The following is a 20361-nucleotide window of genomic DNA, read 5'->3' as shown; positions in this document are numbered from 1 at the left end:
TGAGTATGTCCCTGTCTCTTCGCCCGCTTCATGGGCAGGTTTTTCAGGTACCTCAGCAGCTGAAGGCGCCCCAGAGAAGGAAGACTCACCGGCGGCGGATCCCCTTGAATTGGGTCCCTCCTAGGACGCCCTGCAGGTCCCCGTTGAGGTTGGAGGAAGGCCTCGGATCCTGGTTCCCCAACGTAGAACTTCCACACTCTCCCCCAGCACCGCCGTCGTCAGTTCCGGAAGTGTTTCTACAGCCCGCGCTCTCCGTAGGACAACAAGCCGTTCAGACGACCACTCTCTGGGCCCCGGCCCGTCGGACGGGTTATGAAGCGCGGGCTGTAGAAACACTTCCGGAACTGACGACGGCGGTGCTGGGGGAGAGCGTGGAAGCTCTACGTTGGGGAACCAGGATCCGAGCCCTTCCTCCAACCTCAACGGGGACCTGCAGGGCATCCTAGGAGGGATCCATTCAAGGGGATCCGCCGCCGGTGAGTCTTCCTTCTCTGGGGCGCCTTCAGCTGCTGAGGTACCTGAAAAACCTGCCCATGAAGCGGGCGAAGAGACAGGGACAGTTTTACTCCACATGGGATCATCCGAAGAGACGTGACCCGTGCACACCAGGGCATCGTCTCTAAGACCCCCACTAAACTCACCTTCAGGCCCCCCACTTGGCTGGAAAGATGCTTCTACCCCACTATCATGGATAAAAGACTTGGGGAAGAACCTCTGGCTTCTTCCCTGCAATGGACTTACCTCGTCCCCTACTCTGGGTAGGGGAAGATGGAAGGGAAACCCTACTCGACGGTCCTTTTGGAGACGTAAAGGGCGAAGAGGTGTTAGCCTTCTTGGGCGACCGCTTGGCAGACTTCTTTCTCTTGGTACTGAATGGTACCCACTGGACCTCATTCCAAGAAACGCACTCCAGACACGTGTCCGAAGGAGAACACACACTATCCCTGCACGACGAGCACAAGGAATGAAGGTCTACCTCCGGCTTAGAAAGAAATGCACCACACGACTTGCCGGATCTAGGCCCAGGACAACGGCGGGGATGCTCCATCACGCACTATCGTAACACCGCAAGACACAGGACCGCAGCGGGAAAGGGTAATAAAGACAAGGATAACACGTGAAAACACAAGGGAAGGATAAGGTAACCACACGGGGACACAAAGGGATAGCACAGGGATACCACGTGGGACACAATGGAGTCGGGGACACAAAGGGTCGCACTGAGATAAGGAGAGCGTCGAGATGATATCACGACGCAACCAGAGAACTTACTGAGGGTCGAGACCCAAGATAGCACGCTCCCTGACCCGGGACTAGCCTCAGGGCACGTATCCTTCCGCCTGAGGTTAGCCTTCACAGAAAACGGAAGTAGGGTAAACTACACAAAACTCTGGTCGGATGAGAGGAGGTATCCAGGTACTCCTAAGAAAGTAGTTTGAGGTAAGTATGTTAGGAAAAATACAAATAAGTTTAAATTTGTGATTTTCGTCCCTGAGTATGTCACCAGACACAGTCTCCAGAGGTGACGGATCCTACACAAGTCTCAACTAGGTAATGGACGATCCAGATCATCCGTTACTGTACCCAGGGGAGACTAGAGGAACATCACCGAAACATCATCTCGACATGACGAATCGCAGTGTTAGGGTTATAACTATGCCCCTGGTCCTTCTTAGCAGATTACTCTGTGACGCAGGTTTTACAAGAAAGGATGTGAATGCACCAGGTGACTTTCACAACCTTTCTCCTGCAAGATGTGATCCACAGAAACTCGATACGATCTCTGTCGGTCCGGTGGTAGCTGCACAACAGCTGGTTGTATACCTCAAGCTCCTTATTGGACAAGTAGCAGAAGGTTGAGGGCACTGTTACCCGGTTTTAGTCTGCGTGAATGAAAATATTTGACTGGCTCTTATTCTTTCCTTCATCCAACCCTCTCGTGGGGAATGCAGCATCCTGGGTCCTCTGCATAAGCTGACCTCAAACCACTGCAGGTAAACCATGCTCCCTTGTGTACCTAGTATTAAGCTAATACTGTTGTGTCCCCATACCCTGGCGAGGTGGTATTGGGAAGTCTTGGTTACATCAGGTTTTTCCTACATAGACTTGGAATAACTTTACCTAGACAGCCACACTTCTACACGTCTCAACACACAGCTTGCGTAGGCCGCGGACCTTGCGTAGCAAGGTTTAGCGAGGGCAGGGACTCCTTATTTTTGAGCACTGACATACCCAGATAAGGAGTCCCCGGGCAAAGCCAAAAGCCAGATTGGCAGGGAAGTCTACCCTTCCTAATGGATGAGTCACCCCTATTAAATGGCGTGGTTTGTATTCCAGTTACGGAACAAATGACAAATTCGTAGATAATTTGTATTTTTCCTAACTATACAAACCTTAGCTATTTATACAAACTTGCCTGCCATCCCTATCCCCCTTGAAGTCCTACCTCCAAGCAAAGTGACTAAATCACAGGTGTGTGAACGGGAGTGGTAGCAAGCTAACACACACACACACACACCCGCTAACTAGCGGTTTGGGTAGTTAACCCTCGCTAAATTTTAATGGCTCGTCATTTCAGCTCCGCCGAAAATATAACCCCTAATAAATAGCTAAGGTTTGTATAGTTAGGAAAAATACGAATTTGTCATATTCCAAGGTTATGATTTATATTTGGTAACTGAGGTAGCCAGAGTGATCTTGTGAGTTTTACAAGTTTCTATATGACGTATAAAAGCTTTAATGTATTTTATTTTTTGTTGAAACAGATAATGGCAAGCTCAATGCAGCATCAGTCCAGGGTAATACGACACCCCTCTTAAACAACTCGTTTCAGAAGTCTGAAGAAGGAAATACCAATGATGTAACTTATGCACAGGATACAAACAGGACAGCAACAAATCTTAGTGATTTTCATTTCCAGAATTCTGTCAGAGAAAATAGTCATGAAACTGAACAAAGACCACTTCATTTTAGAACTGAAAATGGGATAGAGTCAGTCCCTGAAATAGCTGAACATTTGCGTAACATTAATAACCTCATGACAAGTAGTGCTGGTAATGCTAGTTTCTCTACCACTCCAAACAGAAAGCTTAATAGTTGTGACGTCCAGTCGGCCACCTTGGTTGGGGCTCTCAGTACACCTATTGTGCCTGTTATTCTTGCCTTATTTGTATGCATTTTACTAAGTATAAAACTTGAATATGTTGTGTCCAATAGTATTGCTTTGCCATTTTTATTGTGGGAAGCCCATCACTTGTGGTGCATGAGACATGCCATCGAAGCCTCATCCCAAGGTGTGGGAGGACTGTTGGGGCTTGCTCTTGTATTATGTGGAGTGCAACAATCTGCAATAAGAAAGATGACTCAAATGTCAACTATTTTCAGGTGTGTTTTTGAAGATTTTGCTTTTTACGTTTTGACCATTGTCATTTGGTATTGGATAATTGGACTTCCTGGTTCGGTTAATTTAGCAAGAGATTTTGCTGAAGCAGAGGCTGATTTTACGAGTGCTGCAAGTGAAGATAATTCTTACGCTAATAGTGAGGAGTTTTAGTGCTTGGAAGTTAACTGCTATTGTGCCAATCCTGTTATTTATGCTTTGCCTTATTTTATGAAATGCTATATCATTGTACATAAAAGGATTTATTTCTTTTGTTATGATTATTGACAGGATGTTAATGCTTAGATATTTATATATTTAAATACAGTATATGTAATAAAAATACTGTAAACGACCTCCCTCTGTGACAACAATCTTTCCCAGATTTACGATAGACGTCAAAGTTTAGCAAAAGTTATATATATATATTTTTCTTTACGTAATCCACATAAATTACTATGGCATACTGCACTATAAAATCATATATCAAACTGTGTAGTTGACAATTATAATTGGGCTGTAATGGAACATACCGTATAACTTTTAGTTTTACCATAAGAAATCACGGAGAGTAAGGAGAGGACATAGATGCACTCGTGCATGCCTTTTTAATGTTTTACGTTCAAAAACTAAAATTACCTAATACTTTTTTCTTTGATTTGACACAGGCATTGCATATATGATTGCATGCATTGCATATATATTTGGAAATGTTTGTAATGTTGCAATTGCATATGCATTGTCTTCTATTACTGTAGATTGAAAATGAAATCTCTATATTGGTTAAAACATTAATTAATTTCCATGACTACAGACTTTCATATGTTTACTGCTTTAGAAAGCAAATTTATTGATAGTATATTATCACATACATACACATGCAATAGTCAGTTTTTGTCATCCAATGGTCTGCACATAAATGCCAAAGTTGACATAACCAACCTAAACAACATATCCATGTCACGAGGCATGTCCATGCAGTAGAGTATTGGAGTATTTGGGTACTTGAGGCCTTGCAGTTACCCTTTTGCTTCATTTTTTTGTGTGATGTCCTTAAGTTATACTGTAAATGCAAAGTTCCTCAATTTTCCTTTGACACTTAATGCAATATTTTTTCATCATCAACCTCCTAGCCTTAATTTATGTGTAAGATATTTCAAAACTTCCCAGCAATGGGTATTTATAAGTCTAATACTTTTGTACCCTGGCAAATTCAACAAGATGATTAACTGGCAGTTTTTGTTGAATTATAGCAACTTGTTTAATGAATATCAGCCCATTGATAATTGTTGAGAGTTGTGGTTTTAGTTGTGTTTGCTTTGTTAACCTTTTTGAGCCTGCCATTGAGCTTGGTGTGTAGGAGGCAGTTTTATGGGGCTTTGCTGTGTGTGCAGTTGATATTGCCTCTGTTGTATAGCTAATATTTGATGCAATAAACTGTGAGAGAGAGGAAGAAGCTGTATATCACAGGTTAAAGAATGTGAAGAGAGAAAGTAAGAAATAAAAATCTTTTGAAACCTATAACTTCGTTCTAATAAATAAATGAAAAAGGCGAGAGGTTGAGAAAACGTTGTAATGGAAAAAAATTGTTGTATGAGGATTTTTTCTTGTCAGGTATTAGGCCCACATCTGTTTGAAAGGTAACGTTGGCTAACTGCTGGGGGAGAATAAATTTACACCCAACGATGTTATGCCAGATGCATTTATCTCTAATTTTATACCAAAGTCATGAAATTAAGTGATACATGTATACTGAATAAAACCCATGGTCCTTGGTATAGTTTGGCTTGTAGGATCCCTAACCCTTGTGCCAGCAGGCTTTGGGGTTTCTTATACAATATTATGTGGATTTTGAAATTTGCTGCTCTGTCTTGTAGAAGATAAATATTGTCCTATAAACTGTCACTTTTGTCTTTACCATTTTGCTGTGATTCAAAACAGGTGAGATACTTCTTTGGAAATGGATATTGCAAGTACAGTGTAACTGTAAGTCAACAAACCTGTTGTAAAAATGGTTTAATCTAATACTGTATAAGCTTTTTATAAAATGAAAAGGTAAAATTAATAAGGAAATATATTTAAACAACATAATTAAGTAACATTGTCATACCTAGATAGAGAAAATATATGTTGATAACCATTAACTAATTTTGCAGTAAGTTCAACCAAGAATTAACTGTGTATATGTTTAATATATCAGAAAGACCACATTTATTGCTTATATCAGAAAGACCACATTTATTGCTTATATCAAAAAGACCACATTTATTGCTTGTGCGGTGTTGCAGGTATAGATCAATTCATGTGCAATCACTGGCTCTGTAACACAATGCGCTGTTGAAATTGTAGTTTGCTACATGCTAGTTACTGCATCTTGGTATCCCTTTACCATTCTGGCCAACCTAGTGAAGATATGTATATGTGTGAAACTATTCCAGTTTCTATCTTGGAATAATGTTTCTAGTGTAACTGAATGTTTTATGCAGCCACAATATTTTTCAGTGTTCAGATCAAAATTATTTGTCCCATTTTAAAATAACTTAAAAGTACTGCATATTTGAAAGATCATTATTAACATAAGTTAAATATTCAGTGATTTGTATTTTATTGATTTCTATGTTGGATGAATTCTATGTATGAGCAAGTTGCCAGTAAACTATTCACCTTTGAGGTTGTCATTTATTTATGTTATCATGTGGGATTTGACTGACTCTTGATTGATGCGAGTCCAGTGAGAGTGGTACCCTTTGCATCATGAAAATAAGGGTGACTGGTATGAAATCTTATTTGTTCCTATACAAATTATTGTCCTTTAATATGAGCTAAACTAGAACATCTGTTCATAATTTAAAGAGGCATTCAGAACTACCTGTCAGTCTGCTAGTAGACACTCACTTTTGACTTGGGCCGTAAGTAGTACACACATGTTCTTGCTTCCTCTCAAATTTGGCTGTTTTAATAATTTTTCTTTATCTTTCTAGTTAAATGAATAAGTTAATAGACAGGCTATTCAGTTCAGGTAATCCTGGATAAAATAATGGAAACTACAAGGATTCACAGTTGTTTTGTGGATAACCTGCACATGTTAGACAAGTTTATGTGCCTACTTGAAATTAATTCTGCCATCTTTGTGCCTTTGCAACAACAACCTGTTGGTCTTCAGTGGGCATCACTGGTGCTCTGTCAGCAGGAGAGTTTGTTTTGATGCTGCTAAGCCTTTACGGAGGCCACTGCCTTATCCAACAATTATTTTTCAAGTGAAGGCACTGAAGGGCTGCTGCTGTTGTCACTATTGCCTTTGAAGAGCTCTGTGATTTCTTCCCCTGTGGGAGCATTGTCATTGGTTTCCAAAACTTTCAAGCCCAAAAAAGGCTGGCAGAAAGAGTATAAGCTGCTGCTCCTCTATTTCTGTCTGCCTTTTGTTAAATTCTTTAGACACTGCAATATCTAGAAGATACCGTTGGAGTAATCCATAGAGACCGATCCACAGAATCAGCTTAAGACTCCCAATTGATCTTTCCCTACTTACGAGTGGTAGAATGAAGTAGTACGGTACCGAGAACCAGCCCAAACTGGGAAGGCGTCTCAGTATACTATTCTGGGCATATGCTACCTATCTATGCTGTCATTCCAAACCAAGCATGTGTATTGTTGGTTGGGATAAATCGGCATGCCCTTCTCTCTTCCCTCCAATGAACCATAGAGGTACACCTTGGTCACCCTCCCTAAAGATACTTTGGGTCTGAAGGGACAGAAATTGCCCTTTGGTGGGGTGAGAGGAACCAACAGTCAGTCGCCTCGCTTTTACAAGTGGCAACATTTCGCGATTGGAGTGTGATCAGGAATACAAACTTCAGTCTCTTTGTGTTTGGTCAAGAGCTCGGCCACTGGTATTAGTTCTCCTGACTCTCTCCCGACAAGTAATACTCTTAACGTGCCTGAGACTGAGTGAACAAGAACACCCGTTACCCATTCTTTTGCCACATGGCCAGTCCATGCACCAGTAAGTTCCCACACACTTATGTGGATGGAACAGGAACAAGCAACTACCCATGACTTCTCTAGGTACTCTTACAAGCACCTAAATCTCCTATCATGTTTGGCGGTAAAGTTTATTCACCACCAAGTGACCAAGATGCATGTGGCGCACCTGTCCGACGCCTAATACTGTGCTTACTCTTGTGTTCCTCAGAGGCTCTAGTATGCTGTGTTAAGTGAGTCTAGGGGCAAAAGCAGTCCTGTCTCTGAAAGGGAGGTTGATTATTGAATTTGCCACCTTCAATCTCTTCAGGGTACACTTGTGGTCCTGTTTGGTCTGGATCGTGCACAGAATGGGCTTGTTGGAACTCATTTTCAACTACCCAACAGTGCCAGCAAAAGTAGAGAATCTTAAGTTTTGAGTGCTGTTCATCAATGCTTTTGCACTCGCTATGGACCTTGACTCCTGGGAAAATAGGTGTGACAGTCACTGATCAACAATTCGTTGCCTCTCAAGGATCAGAGACTTCACTTTAGTTGCTATGATTGGACCTTGCTTACTTGGTCTTGGACAGAGTGAATTCTCAGAAGTCATTTGGGATGGTTCTTCTGGTTTCTATGGTCAAACTCCATCCAGCAGAAAGCTGGCTAGTATGTGCAGTCTGCCATCAGAGAGGAAGACTTCTTGCTTTCTTATTTTCAAGTACCCAGTCATCACTCAGAAGGAATACCTTGCACTTCATCCTCGAGGAAATGGTGTACCAGGTCAAAGTCTTGTGCTTCAGACTGCCGACTGCTCCTCAAGTGTTCACACTAGTGTCCACTCTGGTCTTTGCTTGAGTCCTCGCAAACGGGATAGCTTTTGTGGTAGCTTGACGACTGGCTGATCCTGGGTTCTCCCGAGATTCAGTTTAAAGGCTGTGCATGAATGGCAGAGGCAAGGGACAGTGACATTGCACTTTCAAGCAGGACAATGCCATGGATTCAGACCATATTACATATGATCAGCACCCAAGCTAGGACCAAGGAGGGCCAGGCAATGACTGCTGATGACTCAGCAGACCTATAGGCTCCCCAAACCTCCCATCCTTAGCTCACAAGGACGGTGAGGTTGCATTAACAAAATGAACTAAGAAGTTTGAGCGGGACTCTAACCCCAGTCTGGTAATCACCAAGCCACCAGATCCCTGATTGAGATAACCTACTCTGATCGGAATCTAAGGTTTGTGGTAAATTGGGAAAATCGCGTTTCATACCCACGTAGAGCTTGAAGTACCTTGACATGTTGATATATACAGCAGCAGCAAGTATTTTCACCTGGCAATTGCATCAGTAGGCTCAGAAAGATGGCGCTCATTTTCCTATTCAGGCAAGAACTCCCGTTCAGCGGTGGTAATGTCTTCTGGGACATCTTTGTTGGAGAAACTCATTCCACATTGGCTTGCCCAATAGCAATTACTTCATTGGTGTTCCAGTTGTCACTGGTCAACACAAAGAATCTGTGCAGTTAGTGCAATTGGTGGTGTAGGCATTGATGCTAACCATCTGGAAGCACTGTAAACATTATAGAGGATGTGCAATAAGTGCAAACGGTTGTGTACCGTGTGATTTTAGCCTTCTGAAAGGGTAAGGTTCTAGTTGAGCAAGAAGTACACAATAATATTTCCAAGTCGCTAAACTATGAAAACCACAACAGGGGAGTTCCACTCTTGACTCCCCACCTCCTTAAATGCATCTGTTTGCGGATGCATCCAAGGTGTAGGGTGCTTTCCGAGGAATCCGGCACTTCATGGTTTTAGTTCCCAAAAGTATCAACCTGTTGGGAATTCATGCAGAGGAAGAGGGGCACCACTACAGTCATAGTACATTATAGACCAACAACCAATGAGGGACTGTCTTATATGTTTTTGCGAGTTGACAAACCAGGCACACGTGGGCAGTGGATAACACTGTAGAGATGCCAGCAAGTTTCATTCCAGATAAAAGTAGTAATGTTCTAGCCTACACTTGGGTGCCAGTAGCAGGTTGTAGATGCAGTGGTGCCTTCCTCATGTGATGGAAAGGGTACTGCACGGGGATGACCGATGATCAACCTGTTCACTACATGGTTAAATAGTAATCTCACGGTGTTATGTTTCCTTGTTTCAGAACCATGGGAAGGGTTCAAGGACACTATCCATGATCGTGCCAGGTGTCGGAATAACCTTGGTGGCTCCCAGGTGACCATAAGATGAGTGTGGTCCCGTGCTGTTTGCATGTTTAATCGAGCTCCCAAGAAATTTACTATTTGCAACACAGTTTTCCGACAGTTGCCCCTTCATGGGTACGGTAGGACACGGGAATTTCAGCAAAGGTTTTGGAGCTCCGACTCGGCAAGGGTTCAGGAAGTTATGTATATTAGATCCGTATTTCTCAGGAAAAATTAAGAACCCGTCGGTAACTCGGGTATAAAGACGGGACAGATTTCCTTTACCTTCCACTATGTGTGGGAGTTTACCCATAAGTCCTTGGGTACCTTTACCCTTCTTCCTGTGCTGGGTGCTCAACAGGTTATGTAGCCAGCCTAGCTCTCTCAAGACAAGATGTATCTCATTTAAAATAACTGTTTCAGCATAAACCTAGAAGGAAAGTTAGATTAACTTGTCTTCTACCCATCTTTCTTCTCGCTTTCTGGGGTATAGCAGTTGCGGCCACTATGAGCTGGACCAAACGTCAGATGCGGGTGAGCTTCATAAATGAGTTGGCTTTCCCTGTAGAAAAGATTTGTTAAGAAGTATCACCCCCATTCTCCCAGATGAAGGGAAAGATGGATACAAAGTATTCAAACCCATTTCTTAGATTTGTATATATTCGGACAGTGTATCCTATACGTTACAGTACAGGGTCTCCCGGACCGTTTACTATTTACTCCTATCCATCCTCAGATTGTTAGGGGTTTGGTAGGTGTCATCATCTTTGCCCATGTACACGATCATGTGCTCTGGCATTTCTCGAAAGCTAACCTAGTCAGGTTTTGGTTCATAGGACTTTCTGTACTCCCTTAATATGGATGAGTGTCTTATTAAAGAACGATGGGTTGTATTTGTGTAGGGACAAATTTTAAAGTAATTTTTATTTTTTCATAACTACAAACCGGAGTCCATCAAGATAAAATCTGTCTCAACCACCCTGTGAGTCCTAGGTCAAAGGTCTAAAGTGTCTGGCTAACTTAACAGGTGGGTTGGGCTTCCCCCACCACCTCTCTGTAGTTATAACTACCTCATTAAATTTGTAACGGCAGTTCCATCTTTGCTGAAGTTAAACTCCTAGTAAAGACTTGTGTTAGTATAGTAAATAAAATACAATTTACTTTTAAATTTTTTTTTTTGCCATTTGTCAACAAGATTCCATGACAGTTATCCCCATACATTGAATGAGAACCAAGCATAATGTGTTCAATTCATTGTCAGTAACAAACATATCATGCCATCAGATCGACCATTTAGTTTATAAGTAAATATATTTTGCCTGTCTAGCATGATGTAGACAGGATATAAATCACTTGAACTTTCCAGACAGCAAATTCATCCTTAATTGGTCCCATCAGAGAGACAACATCTGCAGGTTTACTTATCTTTGACCATCCCAATAAGTCTAATTAAAAAAAAAAAACAATATCCATGACAATTCACTTATCCAAGAGATGGGGCTGACCATCAAGGATATCTTTTAATTTAAAAGAAAAAACAAATATATAGAGAGGTATTCATTCATCCTCCCACAGGAAAACTCTTCCTCCATTCTGGATGAGGTTTCATGGTTAGGAAGTTGGTAAATTATCCTCATGAATAAATAAAAGTAATCGGAACAGTTTATCATATGTGTAAAGAACTTCAATTTTGAAAAGAAGTTGATTTTACAAAGGCAAATAGGAAATTTACCAATATCAAATTATTTATTACGTCTATCTTATATTTTGATCTGAAGTCACTTATTCTTTATTGAAGGAAATGCTTCAAAAGTTATGATATACTATGATTTTTTCATAGATACAGTAACAAAACCACAAAGGGTTTGTATGTTTACTTTTATTTTTAGCCCCCAAAGTCAGGAGGCACATAATCTCTCTATCTCCATAGGAAAGTAGTGCTCTCAGTGTACTTCACCAGTTTATTGTGGGCATCACTTGTGTTTGCGCCATTTTTTTTACCTGTAGTTGAATTTGCTTAATATCCTTCTACTGTACTTGACCTCCCATCATGCTACCTTTCTTCCATCTTGCTGTCCAATACCTTGTAACATTTGTATCATAGTGTAACTGCAAGATTTTCCCCAGTTATATTTGGTTGCTAGATGGCTTGAGAGGCCCCAGTGCTAGGGTATACTGTATAGCCCAAATTGATAAATCCTAAGTCCCCCCCCCCCTCTCTCTCTCTCTCTCTCTCTCTCTCTCTCTCTCTCTCTCTCTCTCTCTCTCTCTCTCTCTCTCTCTCTCTCTCTCTCTCTCTCTCTTTTTAAACTGACCTCTGTGTTGGTTTACAAGATTGGGGAAAATTTTTATTAGAACTATTATAAGCAAATTGAAAAAAAGGTAATTTGGGATTTTGATTTTATCACTATTAACTTTTAAAAATCTCAAATAAATATTAAAAGATGTAAATTTATAGCCAAGTTACAATAGTAAGTCAGTACTCTATAGGTACAGTATTAGTTTTTCATGGAGGATCTTAATACAGTATTGTTACTGTTGACACAGTTTGTTCAGACTTAAAACAAACGTCCTTCAAATTGGATATACTGTACTTCAATGCAAGCTGGAATGGGAGTTTGATCATTAATGAGCTAGTTGGGTAACAAGTGAACAAGGGAGATCAACAACAGGTAGGCATACCCACTTGCCTGGCCAAGACAAGCCAGTTTTAACTTATACCCTGTGAGAGTGTGTGCCACTGTTGCTCTGACTTTTGCAAGCTGTTTGATCTTTTTCCTTCCCTTTGGTTTGAATATTATTTGAGTGCTTCTTTATTTTGGTAGCAAACTGCAACATGCAGAAGTTCCCTGGTAAAGGTAAGACATAAGATTTATGCCTAAAAGTTTTTTTTTTTTTTTTTTTTTTTTTTTTTAACACTTCTCTACTCATATCACAAACTGCACACGTAGAAGTACCGATAAGGGTAAGACATAAAATCTATGTCTAAAGTAACTTGATCCTCATGCATTTTGTGGCCTTTGTAGGGGCATAACTGCATGTAGTATACCCATTGTGACTAGTTTTTGAATTGTGCTTTCCACCAGTCGGAGAGGGTTTGGGAAGGAAAATAAATGTAGAGTAAACCTAAAAATACTAAGACACTTTCATTAGGATTTTCCTGAAATTTATGCCAAGGGAGTTTTTCTTTCCTTTCCCCTTCTTGCCCTGGGCTATATGTAACTCCTTTGGGTACTCTTCAGACTTGGTCCGTTTGTGGTACAATGAAGGCTTTGGAAGTGTCTGATCACCACTTGTCGAGAGGGACAGTCCAGGCAGATATTTTCCTCCCCTTGTGAAGGATTTACCTCTGTTTGGCTCAGAGGGACACCCATAAGTGTCACCTGACACTGACTTTGACCTTTGAAGTATGAGGGGTATATATACAGTATGATAGTTTAATTTCTAGCCAAATACATGAAACACTTTTCCAACTCTTTACCTTGTTTATTTCTACAAGACATACAAACCTACACCCTTTAATTAGGGAGATTAATGTTGCAAGCTATGGTGAGCAGTTGGGAAGGTAGGAATAGGATAGCTATACATGAAAATTGAGGATCGTTTATAAAACAGGTAGAACAATTCAGACACTTGGGATCTACTACTGTATAAATCAGGTGAGAGAAATGCTCATGAGCTATGAGCAGTCTTGTCCTCCCAGGGACCTCTGGTTCCCAAAGTGGGACGAGACCCCTTTCCTAGAGTCCCTTACGCTTAACCTGCACGAGTCCTTGAGGAGGTCGTCAGACAGGGATCTGGATTTCAAGACTGTCTTTTTAGTAGCCTTAACTTTAGCAACGAATGTAGGCTAGTTACATGGACCCTCTTTATGTAGTCACCCACGCTGAACTTCTCTTCGCGAAGCGTCCGGTGGTGATTAAGGGGGGATGCTTTTGTTTCCCGTGAAGGATCTGTGTTTCTTTCTGAAAAGGACCTGACACCCTAGGCACTGGTGGGACCAGGAAACAGATGTCAAGGAACACAGTCTTCATGGGTTTGTGAGACGATCCATAAAGCATAAGTTTCAACTGATGAGAGGGTTAAGGTACCGGGTAGGACTAAAGTTCAGGAAGTCAGGGTTATAGGCCTCAGGTCAAGTGATGTAAGCTGGAGTCTGGTATAGATAAGTCAACTTTACAGCCTTCTACCTACGAGAGTATACCCACAAGTCCTTTGACCCCTTTATAGTTGGTCCTGTGATAGCTCTCACACGGACAGAAAGCATCTAGTCTGTGAAAATGTGTAGATGTAAGTCTGGGATGAATGATAGAATGACCGGCTCTTCCTTCTTGTCCCCCCTCCTTGAGAACAAAGCATTAGAATATTTTTGTGGTGGATCAGGCGTGATGCTCATAAGTTTCACTTCCGGACTCCATTCTTTATAGCTGAAGAAATATCTCCTCCATCTTCCATAAATGAAAGGGAGGATGGTGGAATTTGTCAGTCCATTGATCATCGTACAGATATATGATTCCAGAATGGGATCCCCTAAGGGGAAAGGGTTTCTTTATTTGATCGAATATTTTCATCCATGTACAGGCCTGACAATTAAACAACTAAAGCTGAATTGAAGTAAAACTTTTTAAGGTGATTGGAAAAGAAAACTGCATGAGAAACTTGGGCGATATGCAAATAAATATTAGCAGCTGTGCATATATCTAGTAAAGTTTGTGACCTAAGAATATCTCTTGATTGTAACTTGTCTTTCAATGCTCATAAATAAGGTAGGAAAAACCGCTGAATATTTTCTTTGAAACATTGCTTTTGTAAAGAAGTATCTGTATAAATATTCTGTAAAGAAACTTGTGATAAACTTTATGCCAGGATTCACTGCAGAAACTCCATCTACTAGAATCTAGCCTAAGTGCAAATTACAAAGTTGCAATACATAATGAACTGAGGAACCATTGTTTATTATTATTATTATCATTATTATTATTATTATTATTATTATTATTATTATTATTATTATTATTATTATTATTATTATTGTTGTTATTGTTATTATTATCATTATTATTATTACTATTATTATTGATGGAGAAGGCTTGACTATTAGAATTAATTGCATACCTATGCACTATACAATCAAAAGACTGAAGATAATAAAGCTTTCAAGAAGAAACTGAATACATCCTTGTTTTCTAAGTGCTTCGATAATGTTAATTTGACAGCAAAAGAGGAATATGCAGTGTGATACTGTAAATATCTGAGACTACACGATAAACAGATCTTTTAGGTACTGTAAGGGCACAGGCTTTCCATGTATGATAAAACCAGAAAAAAAGCCTTAAACTTTGTTAAAATTTCATGTTGTATTCTGGCAATATTAAACGAGTTCATAGCTTGACAGTACATCCTTCTTATATTTTCTAAATTCTTCATTATCTTACCAGTTACCACGGAACACACCTGGCCACACCACCAGGTCTACATTCAACCAAGTATTCAGCTCTAGTGTCTATAAAAATAACAGGGAACTGGAAGGAAAGTCAACCACAAATTGAATCAGATTGCTTAACATTCCTGATAAGGAAATCATAATTGTGGGAAGTTGAGTATAGGCAACTTTTCTCTTGGTAAGGGTAGAAGATTCTCTTTAGCTATGGTAAGCAGCTCTTCTAGGAGAAGGGCACTCTAAATTAAAAATCAAACCATTGTTCTCTGGTCTTGGGTAGTCTTATAGCCTCTGTACCATGGTCTTCCACTGTCTTGGGTTAGAGTTCTCTTGCTTGAGGGTACACTCGGGCACACTATTCTATTTAATTTCTCTTCCTCTTGTTTTGTAAAAAAATAGATACTTATTTTAATATTATTCTTGAAATATTTATTTTTTCCCTTTTTCCTTTCCTCACTGGGCTATTTTCCCTGTTGGAGCCCCTGGGCTTATAGCATTCTGCTTTTCCATCTAGGGTTGTAGCTTAGCAATTAATGATAATAATAATAATAATAATAATAATAATAATAATAATAATAACTACTACCACACAGTATCTGGTACTAGGATTATGGAGCAAAATAGAAGAAGAAGAAGAAGTCACCCCAGCGCGGGACTGTGAACATGTAAACAAAACAGTGATGATATAATTTATAAACACTACTTACTAGTCTCGTTTCATGAAGCAGCATGTTTTAAACAAACAGAGGGTATGTTAAAATGTTAAAATCTAATCTAGAGATATAGTTTTCTATTAACGTAGATAGAATAGCTGTCTGTTATAAAAGAATGATTCGACGGTGTCATGTTAACCAAGAAGAATTAGTTGCTGGTGGTGTTAGTATCATTTCGGCCATAAAGCCGAAGGATGCCAGAGAACTTCAAATCAATCAATCAATCAACATAAAACCGATTAGAGATGGTTTGCTGTATTAATTGTAGTCTTGTTTATTTTCCAATTGTATAGGGTAAACATTTACATCAACACTGGCGCATTTTACGTGGATAAAAGTGTTATCCTGTAAACTTAATATTGTTGTTGTTGGAGTATTATGGCCAACTCTTGTTGGGGTAGTTTGTAGCGCTACGGCTAAGCGTCCTAATTTGCTTATTATCGCTCCGACTGTTATCTTGTATAGAATAAAAACGTTTGGAAATGGTCTACGGATCTTAAATATGTTGTGTAAGGGGGGGGGGCGCTGCCCCCCTAGGTAAGGACATGGCTTTTAGTATAGGTTAGGTGGGTTTTTTAAGTTAGCTTCTCCCGTCGTACTCGTAGGTAAAGAAACTCTTGTGTAAGGGGGGTTCTGGGGGGGCGAAGCCCCCCTTGGTAAGGATATGGCTTTTAACATAGGTTAGGTGGGTTTTTTAAGTTAGCTTCTCCAGCCAAAATCGTTTTTAGAACGACGGCCACAGTTCAGAATATTCCCGTTTTCTACGGGATCTGGCCGTCACCCTACAAAGGCTCCATTGTACTGTTTTACAGATAATGTAACATAGGGAAAAAAAATCTGTTTTCTATAGGAAAAGGTCTGTTCTCTTTGAAAATGACACTCGTTCCTGTCGGAAATGAATAGTTTTAGAAATATACATATATATCTATATCCCCCGATAATGGGGGATCCCCAGTGGGAACCCGGGGTTTTGGGTGGGGAAAACATACTGGGGAAATGGTATATAATGGTAAAACAAGCATTTCTTCTCTATACATTACATTCTTGAATGGATAATAAACCGATGAAAAAAATATTTTGTTTTCATGCGAGCGAAGCGAGCCAGTGACGGAACAAGAATCATTATATTTAGCATTGCTAATGTTAGCTTGACATTGCTAATGTTAGCGTGCTCAGCTTAACATTACCTCTTGCCAGTACATACGAGCTTGATGTTCTTGTTTTCTGGCGAGCCCGTGGCAGAACAAGAGCGATTATATTTAAACCTTTTAACAGAAAATATATGTTTTCCTCTAGTAAATAATGTGATTTAACCGGTTTTCACCTTCCTTTCAACCGCAACAACAACCAGTTCGGCTACTTGAAGTTAGTCAAACTGGTTGTTCTGTTTGTTTGCGGTTGAAATGAAGGTCAAATTTGTTTAAATCCTGTTATTTGCAACAGGATAACATGTATTTTCTCTTCGAAATGATACCCTATAGACTTGTAAAATTTTACCGGTTACATTATATAGTTGTGTTCATATTTAGGTTAGGTTTTATTAGGATATAGTAAGTGATTTATGGGCTAGTTTGGTTAAGACACTTTGTTATACAGTATTTTGAACGGTAAAATTACAGTTTCTGACGGGACAACTATTCTAAGGGTAAAATATATTTTTTCATGTAGTAAATAATCTTCTTTTAACGAATTTGAGATTTATTTCCGTCTCAAATAAACTGATCGGCTGTTATTGGCCTTCCCTCCTTCCCAACAGTAACAGGGGTGCACAGGTGGGAACTGGGACTTTTGGTTGGGGGGAAAGTAGGAAAAACAAGATTTTTTTACTATTGAAATAAAGGTAAAATTCATCAAAAAGACCCTATTCACTACAGGAAAAAGAGTTTTCCCATTAGAAAAGATTTCCCCGAATGAAAATGTGAATTTTGGGAATCATTGAAAGGGGAAGGAAACCCAGCAAACCCACCTAACCTAACCTAATCTAGTAGTTTCCAGAACACAGGCCTAGATGGGGCTTAAGCCCCCTGAACCCTCCTACCCAGGTCACAGACCTAGGCCGTGGCAAGCTCCCAGACCCCCTTGGGTCACAAAAATTTATAGTAAATCATAAACAATGTATTATGATTGAGTCATAGAAGATTGGCTTGTTTTGCCTGTAAAATAATACAGAATCAAACTTCGAATACTTGAACGTTTTAGGAATTACGCAATGTTTTTCTAAAACCCTATTGACTACACTTGTAATTATCCTGAAACTGTCCTATAGACTTCATATGAGAATAAGAGCAGCTGTTACACCTGGGTACTTCACGGACCATGTTAGACAGAACCGACAGCTCATAAAATAACAAAGGAACTGGTATAAGACTTCCTAGAGACATTCTGCATCTTTAAATAGATCTCCCTACTGAGCTACCTCCACGACCCAATCTACTCCAACCACCACATGTGAACATCTTTAACAGGGCGGTTCCGTCTCCACGGCTTCACACCTGGAGACTATCCAGTACAGTATCTCCTATCTTAGAGAGGATTTTCGCAACAGGCTGCAAACAGATGTCTGGTCACTTACGACAGTTCTCTGCCTCTGTATACCAGGCAAAATGGAAAGTCTTTTGTGGTATGTGTCTTGGAATCAATATCTCTCCCCTCGATGCCTCTATTCCTGTAATAGCGTAGTTTCTGATTTATCTTCAGGAGGAAAAACACCTTTCGGTCTCGGCGGTGAAAGACTTGGCCTTAAGGCTAGCCTTTAGATTGAATCAAGTGGACCTTTCCTCTTCGTTGGAACTCATACAGAGTTATAGATCTCTTGCCCTCAGTCAGAGATAAGACTTCTTTGGAACATGGTTTGCATCTTGAGGTCCTTGAAATGACCTCTCTATGAACCATTACGCCATGCAACAGATCGTAATGTCACCATGGAGGCATCGTTCCTACTTGCTTTAGCGTCAGCTAAAAGAGTTAGTAAACTACATGGTCTCTTGTACAACATCTCCCATTTAAGGGGATGGGTTATGTAATTCTCGGATTTGCCCCTGAGTTCGTTTCAAAGACTCAAAATCCGGGGCTACTGGACCCTTGATTTGGGCCCTTTCAGATAATGAGTCTGCGTTCTGTAACCAATGATCCAGATCAATTGTTAATATGCCCAGTAAGGAGTTTGAGGTACTACCTTAAATGTACAGCAACATCGTTATTTATTAATTTGGGTAGAACTGAAGGAGGATCACTAAAAAACTCTGTTTCAGCTTAAATATGCAAGGTTATTAACTCGGCTATCAATCCTGAACATCCTTTGGCTCGAAGAACTAGAGCTCATAATGTAATTTTTATTAGTACGTCCCCGGCATTCAAATGCAATTTCTCAGTATTGCAAGTTTTGTAAGCGGCTGTATGGAAGCATCAAACTACCTTCACAATACACTATCTACAAGACGTGACCCACAGGAAATTATATACGTTTTCTATCGGTCCTTTGGTGGCTGTACAATAAGTGGTTTAAAGTACCTCAGGCTCCTTGTTGGACGGGTAGCATTTGGCTGAAGGCGTTGGTTACCTGGGTTAAGTCTGGGATGAATGAAAGTATGTCTGGCTTTTTTCCTTTCTTAATTTTTCCCCATGAATCGCTCTGCAAGCTGGCTTCAACTACTATAGGTAACAATCATTTCCCTTGTGTACCTAGTATAATATATATTGATATACTGTACTTGTACACATCGCCAATGCTTCCCGTGAGGTAGGCATTGGGAAACTTTTATCTTTGTGTAAGATTCCTTAATTATTAAGAACATTCTTACCTAGACGTTCATATGCTATATCTTGCATCCAGTATTGCTCAGGCCGCTATCATTTTCACTTTTGCATTGATAGGCGAGGTGGCAAGGTTTCCCTCAATTACAGTCTAACTGTACTAGGCAAGCCCGGGTCAATGACTATGCCAGTAGTTGGACTTATTCACCCACCAAAGGGTGAGGTATCCATTAACCCTTTTACCCCCAGGCTATTTGGATATTTCCAACCCTTAACCCCCAGGGGGTTATTTTTTTCCCAGCACATTTTGCAGTATATTTTTTTTAAATTGCTCTAACAGCCTTAATTTTTGTCATAGAGAGGTCAGGTTGGTCTCATTCTCTTGGAAAATGCCTGAATTTTCTCAAAAAATTATCAAAAATATGAAAAAAAAATTTTTATAGCATTTTTTTGCGAGGACATACCGGTACGTCCATGGGGGTAAAGGGATGGCTTTTGTGAAACGTACCAGTACGTCTTTTGGGGGTAAAAGGGTTAATAAGTAATGAAAGATTTGTTACTTTGGTGAACAAATGACAAGTTCGTTGAAAATTTGTTTCTTCCGTAACTGGAATACAAACCACGCTATTTATTAGGGGTATTACTTTCGGCGTAGCTGAAATGACGAGCCATTAAAGTTTAGTGAGGGTTAACTACCCACACCGCTAGTTAGCAGGGGTTAGGGGGGTAGCTTGCTCCCACTCGCACACCTGTGATTTAGCTCTTTACTTTTGGCTTGGATGGTGAACGGACGTTGCCACTCTTCATCCTTCGCCTTTATTGGACTGCCATTAATCTGTTTTTACTATTTCTTTGTTCTAGTGTGCGTTTGTGTGTTGACTTCTGCAAGCATGCGCACCTGCCCTGGACT

At 40.3% G+C, this 20361-nt stretch overlaps 2 protein-coding genes across 4 annotated transcripts in view; both read left to right on the top strand.

Annotated features, from left to right (window-relative positions):
- Positions 1 to 6049, top strand: part of LOC137618179 (uncharacterized) — a 31241-nt gene extending 25192 nt beyond the window's left edge. Inside the window, exon 3 of the mRNA XM_068348243.1 lies at positions 2766 to 6049. Within this exon, the coding sequence (XP_068204344.1) occupies positions 2766 to 3553 (788 nt within the window). The 3' untranslated portion in view covers positions 3554 to 6049. The remainder of the gene's footprint in view (positions 1 to 2765) is intronic.
- The window catches only part of Top3alpha (topoisomerase 3-alpha), a 238872-nt gene that overhangs the window by 90861 nt on the left and 127650 nt on the right, over positions 1 to 20361 (top strand). The window contains exon 1 of one of the 3 annotated variants that reach the window (XM_068348242.1): positions 12314 to 12403. The exons of 1 other annotated variant lie outside the window; for it this stretch is intronic. The gene's annotated coding sequence lies outside the window, so the exon portion shown is untranslated. Of the gene's footprint in view, positions 1 to 12313; positions 12404 to 15630; positions 15735 to 20361 lie in introns of those variants that run through there. One more of the 3 variants, XM_068348240.1, reaches the window with a different exon arrangement.

Source organism: Palaemon carinicauda, chromosome 24 (assembly GCF_036898095.1).
Source record: "Palaemon carinicauda isolate YSFRI2023 chromosome 24, ASM3689809v2, whole genome shotgun sequence".
NCBI lineage: Eukaryota > Metazoa > Arthropoda > Malacostraca > Decapoda > Palaemonidae > Palaemon > Palaemon carinicauda.
This window is presented reverse-complemented; position numbering and strand designations above follow the sequence as displayed.